General features: G+C 38.4%; 1 protein-coding gene across 1 annotated transcript in view; it reads right to left on the bottom strand.

Annotated features, from left to right (window-relative positions):
• The window catches only part of BANK1 (B-cell scaffold protein with ankyrin repeats 1), a 131,211-nt gene that overhangs the window by 74,079 nt on the left and 36,335 nt on the right, over positions 1-20,797 (bottom strand). The window contains exon 8 of the mRNA XM_009885531.1: positions 11,320-11,516. Within this exon, the coding sequence (XP_009883833.1) occupies positions 11,320-11,516 (197 nt within the window). The remainder of the gene's footprint in view (positions 1-11,319; positions 11,517-20,797) is intronic.

Consider the following 20,797-nt stretch of genomic DNA (forward strand, 5'->3'; position numbering starts at 1 on the left):
CTGGTGGAAAAAGCCAGATTAGAAATAATTCCCTAAGAACAAATTCCCAATTCCAAGTAAGAGCAAATCCCTGTATCTTCTTCTGTTCCAAATCTCCTTACTTTTTTCACCTCTACAGTGGTACGTAGTTAAAACTTCAGCTCTTATGAAGGTATGGTTTTGTTCATTTATGCCCCCGGGTATGTTATTTCTGCTCTGTGGAATGGATGTTTTTGTCCAACAGTAGTGCACCAGGCTCTGCATTTCTCCAAGGTTGTTTAAGGCTCTGCTCATGCACTCCTACTGTCTACTCTCTTTGCTGGCATCTACTGCAAGCAGATACAGAGTGAATCACATTTAAAACCCTACCCAGTTGTTTACCACCTTTCTGGAGATTTTCAACTCCAATAAGTCTTTTAACTACTCCTCCTAGTTAAGTGCTGCCTGAACAATGTGCTGCATTTTGCTCCTGGCACTACGCATTATTTGTTCTTCAGTAATGATTCACAGTCAAGGGTCTGACAGAAGCCTGTTTCACTGAGTGCCCAAGCTCTAACTAAACACATCATGTTTCATGAGCCATAGCACAACACGATGCAGTCCTAATGTTCTATGCACACTGTGCTTCTTTGTCATTTTATTTACTAAAAAGCTACTAAGAAATATCATCTTTCTCTTTGCCTTACGTGAATGCATTTAATACGCGCAAAAGAATAAGAAATTAAAATTAAAAACCTATTCGTTATTTAATAATCTGGAAAAAAAGAAGAGGTGGACAGTTCTCACTAACGAGCTCAATCATGATTGCTTTCAGAATTCTGAAATTATCTGTTTTGGGTTTTCCAGAAGGAGGCTTTTTTTTCGTGTTCCGTATGTGCATAATTAGCTCAGGCTTGCACCTAGGGCTGTCTTGTTTAACTTTTCTAAAGAAAGGAACAAAGAAATCTATACAAATCACTAATTTTTACAGTTATAACTTCACTGACTATGTTGTCAATGATGACAGGTGTCCCTAGGACAACTTGGCCAGAATTGACTGCAGATCTATATAGCAATACTAGACTGTGTCACCTTTAACCTCTTTTCCTTGCAACACAAGACTTTAATTAATTTGGAAAGCACCTCAGAGTCATAGAAAGTCTCCATGGAAACTTTTGTTCAGTTTTTTGACCCATTCACGTAAGACAGTACACGCTATCAACTGGCAGCATTTTAAAAAATGTATCTCATTAAAATAGATCTTTTAAGGCTTGATTAAGTGATCCAATTAGGATTCACGCTTATTATATTACTTCCATGCCTGGTACAGAGGCCGATTTCTGCATTTTCCTAGGTAGCCTGAAGGGAACTTGCGATTGTCTTCCATATGACAGGAGACTTTGCTGCCTGCTTGCATTCTTGTGGCTCTCAGAAGGTGGTATTTATAAACAGCAGATGAATTCAGCTGGAATTCAGAAGGCTACAGGTGGCCAACTGCAGGTCTTAAACAGTTCTCTAATATTTCAAGGATGGCTCCCAGGTCACCCCAAGACCATACAGGAGCAGCAAAATAACCTGAAATCTCAGGAACAAGTAATACTGTTAAGCCAATGTGGCTTGTAAGATTGGCATCATCAGACAGTGCTAAGATCCAGTTATATGCCTCACACTCTCAGTAAGAGCTGTAGATAATTATTAACAATTTCTACCTCAGAACAACTCCCAAACCTCTGATATACGCACACTGGTGCCGACAGCCACACAAAGATTTTGGCACATAGCGTTGAGGAAGGCTGTCTATGTCTGTTACAGACACAGCACGTGATTTCAATTATATTGATTGTGATGCTTATTAAACATGTATTATAAAGCAATCTATTAACATATTGGCTTTCTTCATGAAAGTGAACATATATATGTCAATCGCTGCATGTCCTTCTGAGTTTGATAGAGAGTAGGAAATCAGAAACCATTTTCAGGTTCACATCAAACATAAGAAAAGGAAATTATTATTGCTAGACACCTTAGAGTCCTGGCAACAAAATACTGAATCATTTATTGTAAAACAATATATGGGGGTGAGAAGAATAGAAGGCAAAATAAAGAGTGTGCCTTCTGTGCATGGTCCTCAGACAGAATTATAAATTGAGACTGTGCGTGGCTGTATTAAACAGAACTAACACTACGCAGGGCAGAAATGGATTTTCTTAAGCAGTTTCTATATCATGGGCTTGGTAGCTTTGAGAAATGCCTTTCCCTAATGGTCATTCTATTGATGTAGAGCCTAAAGACAATTTTCTAATTAAGCAATAAATTACAGCTGTAGGAAAGGCTGGTAAGTCACTATTAGATCTTTGCAGAGCTCTGAACCTTCAGATTGCTGAGGACGTGGCAAGCCTCTTACCTAACTTTAGTCATTAATTCTTGCTTCTCAATCTAGTTTTTCTTAAGGCTTTGAGATCAAAAAGCTCCCTTCAGACCTCACAATGTCACTCAAAAGGTAGGTGGTTTTGGCTCACAGTTTATATTTACCACGAGAATTTTAACAGCTCGTTTCCCCTCCCAATTTTCCTTCATTTTCCCCCATCAGACTGAAAACCCCTTATTACACTTTTGCTCTGTGGATGGTTTTGTTTGTTTGTTTCTGTTTTTTCCCTTCTGAGGGGCTGCAGAAAGGTGTTGTTGACATGCTATCTTTCTTTGTGCTCAACAACTGGTAAGAGAGATGTTTGATCCCTTCCAGGTCACTGGGAGGCAGCCAAAGGGCGTACTCAGGATAGTCTCACTGAGAGCATATACGATATCAACGTAAACCTGCTTTTTGATAGTTATACATATACCTTCATATTGCGTCAACTGACAGAGGCGTGACTCAAAAGTTGCTTCTAGACTTTTCATTGGAATGCCCGGCAATCCTTCCTTCTGTAGTACACCTGGAGCTAAGCAGATTATTTTAGATCATTTCACCTTTTCCTTTGCATTGTAAGGGCTTCCAAGATGTCTGTATTTGAGGAAGAAGAAATAAAGAGGCAACCTACTCACCTAATACAGTTATTAGAACAGTCAGTGCAGGAAAGTTGATGGAAAGGTGCAAAGAACAATTTTTTTAATGGACAACTACGCAGTAGCTTCTCCCTGGCAAAATTTCTTCCTTAACCTCATGCAACTGGTTTGTAACTTGGGTAGAGGACTCATGCCCTCATGATGAAAACAACGTACTACACAGTGACTAAAAGTTCTCAACATCCACAAAAATATCTAGCCTGTTGAATCCTTCCCACGTCTCTAGCTTCTGTGGTATCTTAACTAGCTGAATAGACAAACTACATCTTATATAGAACAGTATTTCAGGTCAAATTTGTTTGCTGACTTATAATGAGAGAGTTTAAGCAGAAGCAGCTCATTTACTTTGAAAACAGTAATTATTCTACATATTTTTACCATATAACTTCTAACACCTCCTCAGGCTAGTGTAGAGTCTTTATTTACCTCAACATATTTATTTCCACACTTCTTTAAAGATGCAGAGGCCAGCTTTGATGTAGGCATGCCACTGATTTCTACAACAACATAGCATGGTCACTTATATTTTCTCTTACTTCTGTAGAGTACTGTATTCACATTTTTCATTATCATAAACAGCTTAGCCAAGTGTTTTTCATATGTTCAAACGGATTCAGAGCCTAATAATGCAGATGAATGACAAAGATGATTCTTTTCAGCCTAAATACTACTACTGAAAATCTGGACACTCCCCAAAAGTCCCTTAGCTAAGTATCTTTGCTGATGTTGCCCGGTGGACAAAACAGTCAGGACCTCTGGAGATCTCTTGGTCTTACAATCCTAAATATATTTAAGAACAGAGGTATCATTACAGAACCCTTTTTCATTTCCCTTGCTTCTAATTCACAAGCATTTTCCCTAAAATTCCATTAGCATTCAAGTTTCCCTTAAAAATTGTAAAGGCTTTTTGAAACCGTGAATTGCAAATAACTGACTTTCACTGTGTCACTGCTATAGTTACAGAATATCAAATGGTTCTAGCCTGAATAAATGTCTACATAGAAACTTTAAAAATGTGTTCAGTGTAATGGAACCATAGAATGGTTAGAGTTAGAAGGGGCCTTAAAGATCATCTAGTTCCAACCCCCCTGCCACGGGCAGGGACACCTTCCACTAGACCAGGTTGCTCAAAGCCCCATCCAGCCTGGCCTTGAACATGAGGGATGACTGTGACTTTTTTTTTTTTTTTTTAAAAAATGAGAAATCTAGCCTTTTCTCCTTAAAGCCAAGCTTTTCCATGCTCAGTCTGTACCTTATCTGTTCACTAAAACAAACTATCTGCCCTCAAAAGGCAGTATTTGCCAGCAAGTTACAGGAAGTGTGTCCCTCTGAGAGGACATTAAAGAGAAGAGGGAAACCTCAGTAGCCAGTAAAAATAAAAGTAATAAACTCCCCAAACCAAATCTTAAACATAAGACACCAAGCACTGATAATGGGAAACCTCTCCACAAGCAATTTTAGAAGAGAACCCATTGAACAAACATCTGATGGAAATCATAGGATAACATTCACATATCAGCTGGCAGAAGCCCACAGGACTTGGCTCCAAATCCTCAAGAAGTTTAAGAATTTGATTTGTGAATATCCAGTCACTAAAAAAGTATCAAAGAATACATTCACTTATTCATTTCAGTTAAGAAACTTCCAGTGTACCAAAGGATGCATGCAACCAACATTTCTGAACACTAAAATATTGTGGCAAGAATAAAATCCTGGCAGGCTTTACTGAGGAATCACTAGTGGATGAGCATGAATTTCAGAAACCAGATTAATCCTCTTCTCTTTCACATACTCTTCCAGCTATTTGAAAGTAATGGGCTATGGGCCAGTGCAATACTACAGTATAATTTAAAGTAATTAAACAAATATTGATAGCAATCAGATTAATTTCGTTTAAGATTCTCTAATATAATCATCCACTTCACCTTTCTACACGTGGTTCTCCCCCAGCAGAAAATTAATAGCTCAGGAAGATATTGCAACCAGATTTTAAAATGTAATAGTTTCATGCTGGGGAGCTCTGCCATATCATATGGGGTTTTACAGAAACACAAAGCTGATCATAAATGTAAGAATAATACTTCTGTGTTCAAAAAAGCAGATTCCCAATAAGCTTCTACAACTCCCCAGCAAATCATGAGAATCCTTGTTGAAGGGATTCCTGACGTCTAAAGATTTAATTGTCATTTGGTGATAGTAGCTACAAAGCCAAGTAAGATTATTTTCACATAAAACAACTGAGGAAATAAGGACCCTCAATTTCCAAAATATACTGTATTTGTAGATTCTTTTCTATTTCACCGAGTTGAAGATATTTAAAGAAATTCTGTATTCTGGTTCTACCATTCACTTCAAAATAAGACAGAGAGGAGAAGGGAGAGGTGTACCATGATGAATTACTTGCCAACCTATATCCCCGCCTATCCTTTAAGTCTACTAAGAATTATAAAAATATAGCTTGGCATTTCAGAAACAAAAACTCCCCCCTCGCCGTTTTATCTAAAACACGTCTTCCATAAAACAGGCTCCGAGTGAAAATTATGACCATGTGTATGATTATGTTTCTCTCTGCTACTGAGGGAAATACAGACAGCAGCAAACTCAGTAAGTACGGATCTAGACTTTGCAGGGCACACCTCAACAGCGTTAGAAAGGAACTGATGTTAATTCTCCCTTCTGGAAAAAACCCAAGCTTCTTGTGAAAGGCCTATCCAGGGCACTGTCGCAATCTACGCAATTCTAAAGGAACTTCACCAATACGTACAGAATTAAACAGCTATTACATTTTCAATAGCTGCCTAAGGGGTGTCTGAAGCAGGCAGACAGAAAATTGTATTAAACAAATCCAAACCGAGTTTTACTTATTTTCCATCAGTCCACTGTTCTGTCGTGGATTGGCCCAGGCCTGCCCACAGATCTTGGGCAGGTTAAAAAAGCTCAATTAACCTGCATTTTTTGCCTTAGATTTCAGGCACCCAATTCTGAAATGATAGAAAGCATTTTAAAAATAAAAATGAATTTGTGCCATCTCGACTGTGTGGTGGCAACATGAAGTGACTGTTTCAATCTTTATATTTAAATAACACCCCTAGGAATCTGCTTTAAAGGCCAAAGCCAACAATCAGAAGTTATTTGCATTAAACAACCAATAAAACACCTTCTGAATTGTATTTTTCTTAGAAACTGTGATGTATACTACAAGTGGTACACAGTAATCTTCCTGACTACGACGCATTCAGCAGCACAGTTCTTAGTAAAAGCAGGGAGAAATTAGCAACCCAAAGTGCTGGAACAAAGGATTACGCCCCTACCAAAGCAATAAATGCCTAAACCACCTATGAGCGCGACCTCCAATTTTAAATGGTTAGGTCACAAATTGAACATACTCCCCTCATTAGTTACTTTATGCTTAGAAATTTTCTCTCATCTATTTTTTAAATTCTTCCTTTGTGTGCTGGATAAGAACTTCATTTAAGTGATTTCTTTATTTTCTGGAGGCGGAACTTTTACATAAGCTTAGAAGACCACAGCTGGTGACAAGAACAACAAGCAAGCGTCAAAGTCACAGCTTTCAGGGACAGAGCATACACAAAAGAAACATGTGAAATAGGGTACCTATATCTGAGCAACTGCTGCGGCTTCACAAGGTACTACCTATCACAGATACTCTAGCAACTGACTGCAGATATGTTTTGAGCCTGTGGCTAACAGAAAGGAAGAGTACTCTGGCCTTTCTTACTGGTATTTGAGCCATCAGCTGGATCAACTAAACTCAAAAGGCTCATCATTTTCTCTGTTCAGATACTCGAGACAAGAATTCCTGCCTGATGTTCCTACTGAATGACTCTTATTAGTTTTAAACTCACACACTTGAATCAAGCGATTCAACCTAAAAGCAATTATGGAAAATATTCAAGCACTTCGTTCTATAGAAGAATAAAATCACAACACAAAAGTAACAATTCAGGATGTTATTGCAGAATATAAGGTGATATCCCTCTTTTATACTATAGAAGAGGGAATTACTTCATCTAAACTACAATGAAACATGTAGAAACAGGAAATGAATGTCCATTTAGGTGGCATTGCACTAAAATGCAAGAAAAATACAATTTGCTTAATAAACTGCTGGCACATTTGAAACTGAGCTTTACCATAATCCCCAGTAAAGACTCTCTTAGGGATAGCTCCATTGATTTAGTACCTTTAACACAAATGGATCGAGCGTTGCAGTGTTCCCTCAGCACAAAGGAGATGTGTCCAAGGAGTGTTTGAAATGCAGGATTCTGACAGAGAAGGCAGACACTACCACTTGTGGGAGGGAGCACACATTTATATAGGTTCTTAAAGCGAGTGATGTTTTAGCATTTAATGACCCTGCCTATAACACTGGTAGTAAAAGAGGAAAATCTCTTCTCCCCCCCATTCGTGCAGCTGTATCAACAGAAGCACACCACATGTTACGTGATCCTTCTCTTGGGCTTCGTTTTGACACAAAGCAGGAGATGCTCGCAGCACACCCACCAGGCACTCCAGGTCTGCCTTTTGTGGCTTCAACACTCCCCACATCAACACTGTCCACGTCCAGTTCCAGAAAAGAGGTTTTCCCTTTAAACAAGGATAGGGAACTTGTGCCATACAGGTGATCCCGTGTACAAGTTAGCCAGCTCCTACAGCTCACTTTTGCCAACAGAGCCCTGAGAAGCTTTCCAGTAAGCCTGCTGGACACGGGAGCTGAAGGGCCTTACCAGCAAAGCTGCATCACCGAAAAGCCCTGAGCACAGATCGGCTCACCAGCCACCAAAGAGGACTGCACTGCAAAGCCCTGGGCTTGAAGGCAGAAGCAGTAGCTGTGGTGTTGCCCCTTCTTTTGCTGCACTCTCTCTCTAACCATCTCAGGGAATTCTTAGTCCCCTAAGGATTCTCCAGTGCCAAGGCAAATGAAAGACACTTTCCAGGATTTTGGACAAATGGTATGTTTTAATACACTCATTTCTTGGGAACCCTATTGCTCTTTAAGATAGAACTGATGAATTACTGTGTATATTCTGGGGCTATTCCTTAAAGGAATGTCAAAACGCAGGTAACAATTTTAAAACAGCGAGAGGTAAGCCAAGTACAAAAGTACTTCTATTGTAATAACGAGCAATTTCAATACCCCAGCTGTAACGGGAAGTTCCTGGAACGTGGCTAAACTAAATTCTGCTTGGCTCAGAGCCATGCAAATATTTCTTTTCCACATTCCCATCAATTACAGAAGTACAGTAAGTGTTTTTGTTCTTAAGTGCACTATTACAGGGGACACAAATAAGCCATTTTTCTTCCAGTGGTTGGGGCTAACATTTCTAAAATACCGTATTACACATTTGGCAGACTTGAAGCATGCTCCAGTTTTTACTTGTGTTGCATTAGTAAGCCACGGCATTTGAATCAACTGAAAATGGGTAGTACAACTCCACATCCTAACCAGACTACACATGCTTATGATGATAGTAGAGCTGTTTTTACTTCTGTGCTAAGTATTCACACTAGGGACAGCAGTCATCATGAGCAGAGAACAACTATTGTTAACTGTTTGCGTGCAAGCAATTGCAGATATGTACCACGAAGGAACTGTTTTAATGAAAAATTACATTGTATAAAAGTCAGAGTTACCATTATTAATCCATGTTTTAGAATGATAATTTTATACTGAGAGTTTATTGGGACAATAAATAATCATACTAAAAAAGAAAAGCTAATCAGAGGTATGCACATGCTTTGCAGGCTTTTTAGAGCGAAATTTTTCACCCTCACAAACATGGCCTTCTGTCACTAACAATCTACCAAAATGTTAAAAAAAAATAAATATAGAAGTGCAATGTACTCTCTCAATGCATATCAATTGTAGTCTGCCTGTACCAGCAAAGGTTATGTCTCATCTTACAGAGGCACCAAACAATAGCATAAGGTTGAATATGAGTGCGTTTCTAAGGATAAAAAAAAAAAATTACCCATTTTCTGAAACCTCCAGTCCCATATGGGGTACACAACAAAGAAACATCTGAAGTGCAGGGGGGTGAGTTTCTACAACGCTAGCATAAGACATAAATGTCCTATGGAATTAACCATTAGCATTCAACATGATAAATTAACCAAATTAACATTGACTCCCATGACCATCTTAGAAAAGAAATCTTGGCATCTCACTGAGAGTTAATTATCACTTTTCTCACATTCTGCCTAGTCTTACCAAACCTTTACCCATAGCATGTACTGGGGGTACCTGACCATACAAAGATGGCACCCAGCCAGATCCACAGGTAGGGATGCTGGGGAACATAGTTCCATTCTTTTCAAGGCAAACTGGTAAACTCCAAAAGCTGAGGGGCCTGACCATATACGTCAGACTGCTACCGGCAGGAGCTCTCTGACCAGTACAAAGATGACTGTGAGAGAACTAAAGCAATTAGAAATTGTTAAATGTGAAATTACTAACATGCTGATCCAGGAAGACAGCTTGGCTTTGTGGACAGCTTTATGCCAGATGGCAAGGAAGATCACATTTCCTTCAGTTATATTTGATTTCAACCACGGTGTCAAAAATGGAGGAAAAAGCATCACCTCTGTAGGCCAACACCCCTTTGCACTCCGTCAATAGAAAAAGCTCTGCAGTGCTTTTGAGAACTAATCAGATTCATCATGCAGTAAATGCAAGCAAATATTCCATCACTTTAGAAAAGATACCATATCACATCCTCAATCAGGCATAGCTTTCTTTAACAGTACTAGAAAAGGAGAAATACCTGCTTTGCAGATATTCTCCCACCCTCAGTTTTTTAAGAGCCTGTATCAATAGCTGTTCAACAACAACAAAAAGTTAAATAGCACATTCTCATTCGGCATCTTGACCACTGCCAAAATGCCTTACTTTCTGGCTCTAGGATCTTCAATTTTCTTCCCCTTGAAGTCATTGAAAAGAAAATCCACTCATAAAACACTGCTAAAGCTATCTGTGTGGTTCAACACCGATCACAGTAAACTTGTCTTCAGTTTTCTCGATGCCTCTTTTCACCTTTATATTAGATGCCAACTGTATCAAAGAAAAAACTTGACCAATCCCTATATCCTTGCTCTAGAATTGTAGTAACTAACCTCAGTCGGCTAATGTTTCCATTCTTTATGGTATCTCTTTCTACATTAAACTACTCTTAGGTTTCTTGCATTTTCCTCCTTGGTCATGCAAAACATTCTCCCCAACATAATCTACACAGCTATTATCCTACATTTCTCCAAATGCTGTCATTAGTCTTATGTCTATCCATAGTTACAATAAGATGATTGTTTAACAGAAAAGTGAAACTTTTGGCTTTCTCAGTTCTTGATTTCCTCCTCTTTCATGTCTGTGGTTACCATTTGCCTGTGAACATGGAGTCCAACACCAAAAAAGCACCAACAAAAAACCCACACACCATCAGCAAAGCTGCACCAGGTCTTCACAACGTAGGCTTACTTATACCAACATTCACATCCGGTCTCTCTTTTGATATATGATTTACCTGATTTGTTCTCTAGGCTTTAAAACCTCTGGGGCAAGAATTATCATCTCTGCTCATATTATAGTTAGCACAATAAAGACTTAAAATAGGTTAAAGCTCTCAAATGTTACTACAGTATATTACTTTTTATACTGCCAATTCTGTTAGATGTTATTGCCAGTATTTTGTGTGCTAGAACTTATGCACAGACCTTTATTCTATTATCTTTCATGTAGAAAGGCAACTCTTGCCCAAAACCCCTCCTGCATACCCAACTGAAGAAAGGTTGACTCCATCTAACAAAGGGTGATAAAATTTAGCCTTCCTTCATAGTGGAGCGGCCAGCCAAGGCAGGGCAACCCCTCTTGGCTGAATGCTGAAGTGTGGCAGTGCTAAGACAGTTCAGAGTCACTTTTAAGAAGTCTTTATCTCATACTATACACAGTTGGGCTAGACTGCTTACAATATAACCATTGTTTGGGCACTGAAAGCACCAATCTAGCTAGGCCGCATAAGGTACTTGCGATTCACTGTTCTCCTTCCATTACCTGCCTAAAATTGAAGCAGCACAAAAACTCTGATCTCCATTATGACAGTGCACAAGGAAAGGGGTGATACCCCATTTTGGTCCCTCTTTCTGAGACAGGAGTATAATAATATTTTCAGACAGAAGGACTACAAGATATTAGGCTTTACAAGAGGAGACACTATGGGATCTCAGTAGTACAGCATCGTAGTCCCCTGGTTACAGATGACATATGAAAAAAGCATACGGACTTACTGACAACTCTTTGATTAATTTTCTTAGTTCCCTGTGCCCATGCTTCTCAGCGATACTTGCTGGATCATCTCCGTATTTGTTGGTTATTTTGCAAGCCCATGTGGCCTCAGGACAATTGAGTAGAAACGCTGCAAGGTTCTTTAATCCAAATCTGGCTGCACAGTGAAGGAGAGTAGGAAATTCTTCCAAATGGCTATCTGTATATGGAAACAAAGTTTTCATAAAGAACAGGTTTGCTTTTACAGAACACCTTCCACCTTCTTTTACAAAAGTCCTTTGAATATTAGCGCTACAGAAACACAGTTATCTAAACTGCCAATAGAGAAGTGGCATCCAAAGAACAATTCCTCCAACTAACAGTTTTACAATTTACATTCAAATTTTAGCATAACTGAGAAAACTCTTCTTTTTTTTTTTCATGACAGAGGGATTTTAGAGCACTTAACTTCTATTGAGAAATAAGTCTTTTTGCAAGCAGAAGAAAACTCTACAGCCAAACATGCTTTTGCTTAGTTGTATAATAATGATTTAGGAATATTTTTAATATAAGATAATTGAGTAGGACATTTTTAGAGGGTTATGGTTCTATGTTTTCATATTAAAAGATGCTTCTGAAAAGCCACATGATCACCAGAGACTTGCAAAAATTTGCTTATCCCTGTAATGAAAAAATCAGAGAATTTAAAGATGACTGTATCGGATAACTTTTTTTTCTTTTTTTTTAATCTGAAAGAGTATGATATTTATTTCTATCACAGACTTTATTTTTCATCTTGGAAAACTGGGACAAAGCTAAACGGAAGTCAGTTTATCATTTCAGCATAGTCCTGCATTCTAACTCTAAGAGCAGCCACAAGTTACGTACAAAAAGAAAAGGAAAAGAGAGATCAAGCATAAACAATACTTCCCTCTGCTTTCATACTCTACTCTCTAATCACTTGTGATTTGTTAGGTAGTAATTTGTCTATGTATCACCACGCAGTGCATCTCTTTTCCCAAGTACGCATCCAGCCTGCCCTAGGCACCACCAGCTTCTTGCACCCTCAGGGTCTTTTGGCAGTATCTTTACTACTCACTGCATGAAGAAGTGCTTCCTCTAGTTTGCTTTGAACCTGGCTCCTGCTAGGTTCAATTGATAGTCCCTAATTCATCTTATTCTCCATCCCTGTCTGCCCTCTCTGCACTTCTAGTGATTTACTCATTCCCAGAAATTCTTTCTTGAAGAGCTCCAGTCCACTTAATTGTACCATATAAAGAATCAACTCCATCACTCCCACTGCTCTTTTCTGAACCTTCTCCAGCTTTAATTTAACTATTTTGAGATGATAGGAGAAAAGTTGCACATGATACTCAACTTGTGGGTGAACCATGTAATTTATTCGTTGTCATAAGTATGTCCTGTTTTGTTCTCTATTCCTTTTCTAATAATTCCTAGTATTTCATTTGCTTTTTGATTTGCTGCCTAGCAACAAGTTGATGTTATCATGGAACTGTGTGGTCTTATTCCTCAGTGCTAATAGCCTACTCAAAGCCTCTCATTTTGTATGACAACATAGGACTGCTTTTTCCACTTGTATCACTTCATCTCTACCTACAATTAATATCATCTGACATTTTACTGCGTAATTACTAAATCTTATAACGCCTTTCCCCCATTTGTTTTCCCCCAATTAGCCCTCTTCCTTACTACCCTGAATACTTTTTATCACCAACATACGTTTTTTCCAACTGTCTGCCTACTGGTTTTGGCCAGTTATTCATCCATGCCCAATCAATTACTGACTTGAGGTTTGTTGACTCTTACAAAAACTACAAGAAATCTATAAAGCAAGACTTCACATTACAGAAAATTTATTTTATGACAATTTCTATTAATTTGTCTGGTAGAGACAACACATTAACTTGGTTCTAGTTCTCAAGGTCCCCAGACACAATTGGGTTTTGGCATCACAGTTACATCCTCTAGTACTACAGAACTGAAAACTTGTTAGAAAGCTGTTAGAAATCCAGCTATTTTACTTTTAAATTTCCTCAGAGCTCTTGGTGAACACCAGTTAGTCTTGGTAATTTCTTTGTGCCCAATCTGCCCATTTTTGCTCTAACTTCATGATTCCTACAATTCCATACAGTCTCTTTCTGCATGTCTCAACCAGGACTACAGCTTGGGAATCTACAGCTTCTTCTAGCTTTCTTGAGTTCTCTTTTATATCCCAGTCATCAGTTGTCCCACAGACTAGCCAGCACATTTTCAGTCTTTTGTGTGCTGGAAGAAAGACTTTGTAGTAGTTATGACTCCTTTTGTAATTCTCTTACAAGCTGATCGACCAGAAAAATTGTTAGAACAATTCTTGACTGCATTTTGGACAAAGAATATTCCACCACTATCCCATTCCAATATTGTTTTGACACAAGGTATTTAAGAGGGCTACATTTTGGTCAAAAGTCACATTAACAACCCTAAATGGATTTTTAAATAAATTGGGTGTTATCTGACTTTTATTTCTACTAGGCAACCAAAAATCCAACTAAGAAACCATAAATACACAGCACCTGTGTAAATCAAGTCACTTATTTTAGAAGCCTTGGCTGAGTGAGCTTCTGCCAACAAGCCTATGTGCTTTAGTTTATATTTCTTTATATTTTCAGTGTGTTTTAAAAGTCTTTGAGTTAAAATAGGAAACCTTAAAATTGTATAGCAGCTAAGGTTTTTGACAGAAGTAGGTGTCGCGCAACTTCTTTACTCCATATTGCTCAACAATTTAATTGAAATTCCACAAACTGGACTTAATTCTGTAATTAGAAGAACTATAAATGTTACCCCAGAAGCCATTTGAATTCTTATTTTTGTCTACACTTTGCTAACTGCAGGGAAAAACTAACCCCCCACAGATCGAGAGAAATATAAACCAAATTAAGGAGCTGGCACATGAGCAGTAAAAACGCATGCAAGTAATTTTAAGGCTGGGACAACAGCATCAAAGCTAAGTGTACTTTTACACATTACACAAGATTCTCTTAAACAAAACAAAAAAGTGTCCAAGCCCAAGCTAATATTTCAAAAAAAATCCACAAATCATTGTCAAATTGCACATCTTAATGCATGTCTTTTGCTATTCTTTTTTTTTTTTTTTTTTTTTGAGATGTCCAGCAATGAAATAGGTGTTGAGCAGTAATTTTAAAGAGGAGCAAATTACATGAACTCTAATCAATAATCTGCATCCTGTTAGCAGACTCTAAAAGGTCAAACATAGTCAGTAAAAGGAGCCTTAACAAAGTATTAATAACATGCTCTAAAAGAATTTCCACTCCACGCTAATGAAATCTGAAACAATTAGTTACAAATCCAACAGGGGAAACAAGCCTGTATTTCTAATGGACCGGGTGCTACTATTTCTTCTTCAATATAAAAAGAGTCAGTGGTATTCATAAGCCTGTTCTAGGCTTATATCTGAGTTTTCAAAGCAATGCAAAACAGAGGTATCCTAGAACCAACTCCAAAATCCCTTCAGCTCCTTTGCAGTTGCGCTATTTTTTCTGGTCACCGCTCAACTCCTCCCTAGCTAGGTTTGATATTCAAGTGGGACTGCTACTCTCACATACTTTGAACATTACAGTAGACTACATCATTAACAAATGAAATACCTCAGCCAGTCATGAAGAATGGTAAAAATCAATAAACCGATTTCCTAAAACAAAGGGTTTTTTTAAATTGCTCCTTGCAGTAAGAAGGAAAAAAGGCTATCTTCAGGTATGAAAACTTTAACAGCAGCACTGGTAGAGAGATCTTTTACATAACACTTTAAAAAGACACAAGTGAAACAATTGGTTTTAACACCACATAAACAATATGAAAGCACTTTCCCCAAGAACAGGAGACAGAAGTAGTTACATTTGTTTCTTATTTTGAGAATAAGTATACAGATAATTTTGAGAATGAGTATACAGATAATATACAGGCTATGTGAGTTTTGTTATAAAATCATACCGCCTTAAAATGTTGGTTCTAGTTACAACTATAGCTGAAGGAGCCAGTGAGGATGGTGCTATTGCTACATATCAACCTATCAGTCAGCAACTTTGTGCAACTATGCAACAAAATTCCATACATATATGCAGATACAAGCAGGACTGTTTTTACTCAATAGCAGAGGGATTTTCTTTTTGTACAAGATCCAATGAGATCTAAGATTGAAAGGCAGTTTTCAAAAAGTTTAATGTTAAACAAGCATCAATGCTAGCATCACGATAACATCTCTGAGCAAAGAAGCTACTAGGATTACGGGGGTTTTTTGGGAGTGTGTTAAGTCTAAAGACTGAACTTAATTATTGAAGTGTTAGTTTCAGAATACAAATCTTGCTCAGGACAAATTACTGACAATCATTATAAATAATTTCATCTTTTCTATCTTTCCACATCATCCACTTCAAAAATATGCATAAAAGGGAAACTTCTGTTGACAAAGTAATTCAAATGACTTACTTTCACAGTATGAATTTTCACCACATGCTTAAAACAGCTGCAACAGACAAGAGTGCCATCAAAGGATCTTAAGTCCAGAGAGGCTAAGTAACATAAATTGCATTGGGATTATAAAATTATTGTAACCTATCTTATAATTTCATTCAAGAGCTCTCTCCGCAACACCTATTATTACAGAAAAATTTAAATACTATGGTGAAATCCATTTCTGAAATAAATATGGCCTTATTATCTTTAAATAAACGAATAACTGACCCTTGAAAGTCTTTTAGTAGTACAAAAAAGTGATTGTAAAATGGAAATTTTAATAGGAATTGAATGCTCAGGGGAAAAAAAATCATCACATTTATAACATTATTGGTATACTGTTATTACAAGTAACAGAGCAAAATTTGCTGCCTGAAATATTTTGTATTGCTAAATATGTAGTTTGTGCTTTCTACGACTGGATTTTTTTTAGCCATGAGCCTTCCATGAAATTTAACACAGTCCCTTTTCAGTAACATAACTGTATGAACACACCCTTCCAGCAAAGATTTAGCAAAATAAATTTTGAAAAAAACCACTGGATTTTTGCCAGGCCACGCAACATAACCTGTAATAGCACTGTCAGCTAGTGGACATGATCATAAAACACAATATGCAGCCACATTCAAAAGTTTCAAGTCCTTCCTTTCAGACACTATTGAACTTCTTGGTGCTGCTACTCAGCTCTAAATGAGCAGAACACAAAGACCTATTTTCTTATGCAAAAAGATTTGAGCCACACAGGCCTTATACAGTAGGGTGGTTACACAGACACTTTTTAGAAAAAAAATGCGTATCAGATGAGCACACACATGGCTTCTGGGGCTTCCTATTGCACAGATGCATTAAAAGCGAGGAGCTATCAGACAATAGCTGACCTCTGTCACACAAGTGCTACCACCCTAAGCTGGGGATCCCAGTCAGCAAAACTCACCATTGCGCTCTCCTCAGCCAGGTGTCTCTACTCCCAAATGAGAAAATGAAAACTCTTCTCTGTTGACAAAAAATACAGGCTTCTAACTCAAGAAACCACCCGGTAGACCCTTCCTTTAAGGAATCCAAACATCACTGAACCACATCACACTATTCCCAGTACCTTACTTTGGGCTTCAGCTGCTGTCTTTTGGGCATGATAATAGTCCCTCTCCAGCCTAGGCTGGGTACTAACAAGGTCGGGATTAGAAGCAGAGAAAGCTCTGTTCAGACTTCTTTTCCCTTCCCCTTGAGCAATTAATACCAGGCATGAGATTGATCCAGTTGCTGCTGCAGAGTTAGTGATTCAGCAACAAATAATGTAGGAGGAAAAAAGCTTAGAGTCATGACGACTGCTCCTTCTGCATTCCAGTCAGCCATGAACAGTTTCAGACATCAAACTGTACCAGCTGCTCCCACAGATACCACGTGGTGTGGAGAGAGGGAGCCATACAAATACCAGAAACTTGTGAGGAAAGCAGTTAACACGGCTTCATCTACTGATCCTTGGCTTTGAGATTCCATTTCATTTCGTTATCACAACACTTTTGGACCATAAGCATGTCTTCAGGTTCAAGACAGACAGATATGCACTGTTTTACCTTTAGTTATGTAGATCACCAGCTGATTAGGAAGGGATTAGGAAGCCAAGGTGGCAAGCCTGACTTGCCACCTTGCCCCTCCACCCACTAAACACCTTGTAAATACATCTTTTCCAGGTATCAATATACGGTGGTATATTGAAAGGCTGAGAGAGCTGGGACTCTTTAGCCTGGAGAAGAGAAGGCTGAGGGGAGACCTTATTATTACTTACAAATATCTAAAGGGTGGGCTGAAGGAGGATGGAGCCAGACTCTTCTCCGTGGTTCCCAGTGACAGGATGAGGGGCAATGGGTGCAAGTTGGAACATAGGAAGGTTCCAACACACAGAAAAACTTCTTTACAGTTAGGGTGACAGAGCACTGGCACAGGCTGCCCAGGGAGGTTGTGGAGTCCCCTTCTCTGGAGATTTTCAAAACCCGCCTGGATGCAGTCCTGAGTAATGTGCTCCAGGCAATCCTGCTTTAGCAGGGGAGTTGGACTAGATGATCTCTAGAGGTCCCTTCCAACTCTGAAAATTCTGTGATTCTGCGATAAAATATAGAAAATAAGCAGGTCTTCAATCCACAGGAACTAATTTCATGTCACCTTCAGTCACTACAGCACCACCAGCCTTACTCTCAGAAAGGGAGAACCTCCACATCTTGTTTCAGTGTTGTGTAGGATCAGTTGTCCATTAGAGCAGATGCATGCAAAGGCTTTACTGAGTGGTTCAAATGGACAGATCTAATTTCTTCTGCCCACAAAACAGAAGCCTGGTGCCATCAAGTTGCAACACAAGGCAAAAAGGTATTGCAAGGACCATCAGAGGACCATACTGAGCTCTACCAATTTAAGACAGCTTTTAACGCTTTGATTTGCAAAGCCTTTTCAGGCTACGCAATTGGCAGCCCCCTGCACTTACACAAAGTAGGATGCCACCTTCATGGGTCAAACTTTCCAAGTCAAACTCTGAACTACTGAACTGCTTGAGGCCACCCTGGTATGATCTCTCTCAGTAGATGCTATACCAACAGTTCTGACGGCTGCTGTTCCTTCAGCAACCTCACTAACACTTCAACGCCCATTTCTGTATGCAACTGTGGTACCACTAGTCATTCTCTGCCCTGTATAAGCTAATGGCTTTGCCACCCATGCAGTGAGGGGAAAAGATGTTGTTGGACTTGACCTCGCAGAAATTCCTGCCCTAAATGCATATTTAATTAACTAAAAATATAGTAAGGTTGATGACATCGAGAGATAATTGAAGCCTGCTGGTCTTCTTTCTTTTTGCCCTCATTCTGAAAAGAGGCACCACTAACTGTTTAAATCCCTCCCAAGTCACCTAACAAAGGTGAAGAAGTTACCTCTTTCCTACAGGTTTGACAGCAAAAGTGAATGGCAACTAAGGGTACCATTGCCAAAATAACCAAGTAAGAACAACCCACTGCAAGAACTATTTGTGTTGGGTTTTTTTTTTAAACTATAATTCTTCATTTAATTGCCAATTCACAAAATTCAGTGAGCTCTTAAAACAAATTAGATGTTCTACTGTAAAGAAATTTCCACCATACTGTGTTTAACTGCTTTAACTGAAGTTTTGTATTATACACAGTAGCAAGATGCTGTAATTATTTGAAAGCACACATGCGTTGGGCAGAAAATATCATTCTTGAACTTGCAAGTTTGTCACACTGAATTGGGGAAAATTGCTGGAACTTCTATCAGCTGTGAAACTGGAACAACTGGTACATTTCAGCTAAATATATAGAACTGAACAAAAGCAGTAGTTATTAGCGTCACTAGAAGTGAACAGCTTTTGCTCAGTAGCAGTCCTTTAATGAAGAACTTTAACAGAGAAAAGCTGCTGCTGTTTGGCAACTACACTAAGAACTAGTTAGCGGGTAATCATACGCAGGAAGGAAAGGTTTAAGAGAAAGCGCCCAAGCGGCATATTTTTAAGTGCATTAAGGTGGCTTCTCCTTGCAACTAACTTTGGGGCCAGTGCTTGCTTTTAATCAAAGTTTCAGTTGACGTACACAAGTTTAACAGGAACTGCTGCTTCGTATGTTTTGTCCTGTCATAATCCCTTCTCTACTCTTCTCTGCAGAGCATTCTGGAACACCTCAGCTATAAAACAGAGCATAAAATCTAATATTACTGTATTGTAGTACTGTCTCAGCCTGTGGGAATTTTCATAAAATTGCAGTAAGCAAACAGAACAGCCTACAGTAATATTTCTGCAGAAGAAATAAGACATCCTTCTTTTACTTCCCAAATTATTGATACAGGACATTACTTTTTTTTTTTTTAGCAATTTAAATAGACACTTAAAATTACTTCTACAGTGTCAATATCAATTAAACCAAAGAAATACTTAAAGCCCCATTTGTTTCTTCTTGCCCAGTCTACCTTTTCTCCCATTATTTTGCTAGCAGCTGAAAACCCAGACTCTAATTCTTCTTTTGGGGTAGACTTTCCAGCTTGAAAGAAATAATTAGAGAAATCAGGATAGGACTTGTTATGTTGCCAACAGTGTTAAGTGGCAAAAAGCAGTACTTTCTACAAAAAGAGTAAATTCATGACTCTTTGTAATCCTTGATGCTTGAGTTCAATCAGAGCAATAGTAACAGATAACATAAAAAAAGCAAAACTCATTAATAGTGGAGAAAGAAGTATATTGCCTCAAGTACATTGCCCATCTCTTGGACAGGAATCAATGCACCAATAATTCCCAAACCTGAGGATTCAAGAACAGAATCAGAGTTTCCCAAGCTCAAGAAAAGTTTTGAAATACGAGTTTGGATTTGTTACTATGTTTTGACTGGCTTCTACTACCAGAATACAAAGGAATAATATACATACAAGGTACCATGAAAGCAGTTTGGTCCAGAACATACAATATTCAGGACAGTACCTCCAGCTTTGGTTACATGCTTCCACAATGAATGGAGAACACCACCACTAAAAAAATCCCATACATGCATTGGCTCTGTCTTTCAGTTAATGCTGTTGTTAAACACAATGTTTTTCCAGTGCTTCCTATTCAGTTTGTGTTCAGCTTTCTCATCTGATTGGGCTTCCAGTATTCCCCTTCAGAGACTGCAGAATAATCTGTTTAAATATCACTCATTACTAAAACATTCTTCCCCTTGATAAGCTTAAAAAAAGTCTGTCTCTTAATTCTTCTATACTGCCAGGAGGCAATATCCATGCATAATCCTAAATATATCTTGACAAAGTTCAGATACTTTATCTTCTTTAAAACTACATAAAACCTAACATATAACAACAACAAAAGCAGCAATTAAAAGAAAAAAAGGCACAGTTCAGGTCTTATTAGTGCACTTTATCTCTGACACGCTTTCACATATACAGCAGTTCCAACAATATTTTTCTGGCAGAGATTCCTGATTTACT

The sequence above is a fragment of the Charadrius vociferus genome, unplaced genomic scaffold, assembly GCF_000708025.1.
Source record: "Charadrius vociferus isolate BGI_N301 unplaced genomic scaffold, ASM70802v2 scaffold55, whole genome shotgun sequence".
Taxonomy (NCBI): domain Eukaryota; kingdom Metazoa; phylum Chordata; class Aves; order Charadriiformes; family Charadriidae; genus Charadrius; species Charadrius vociferus.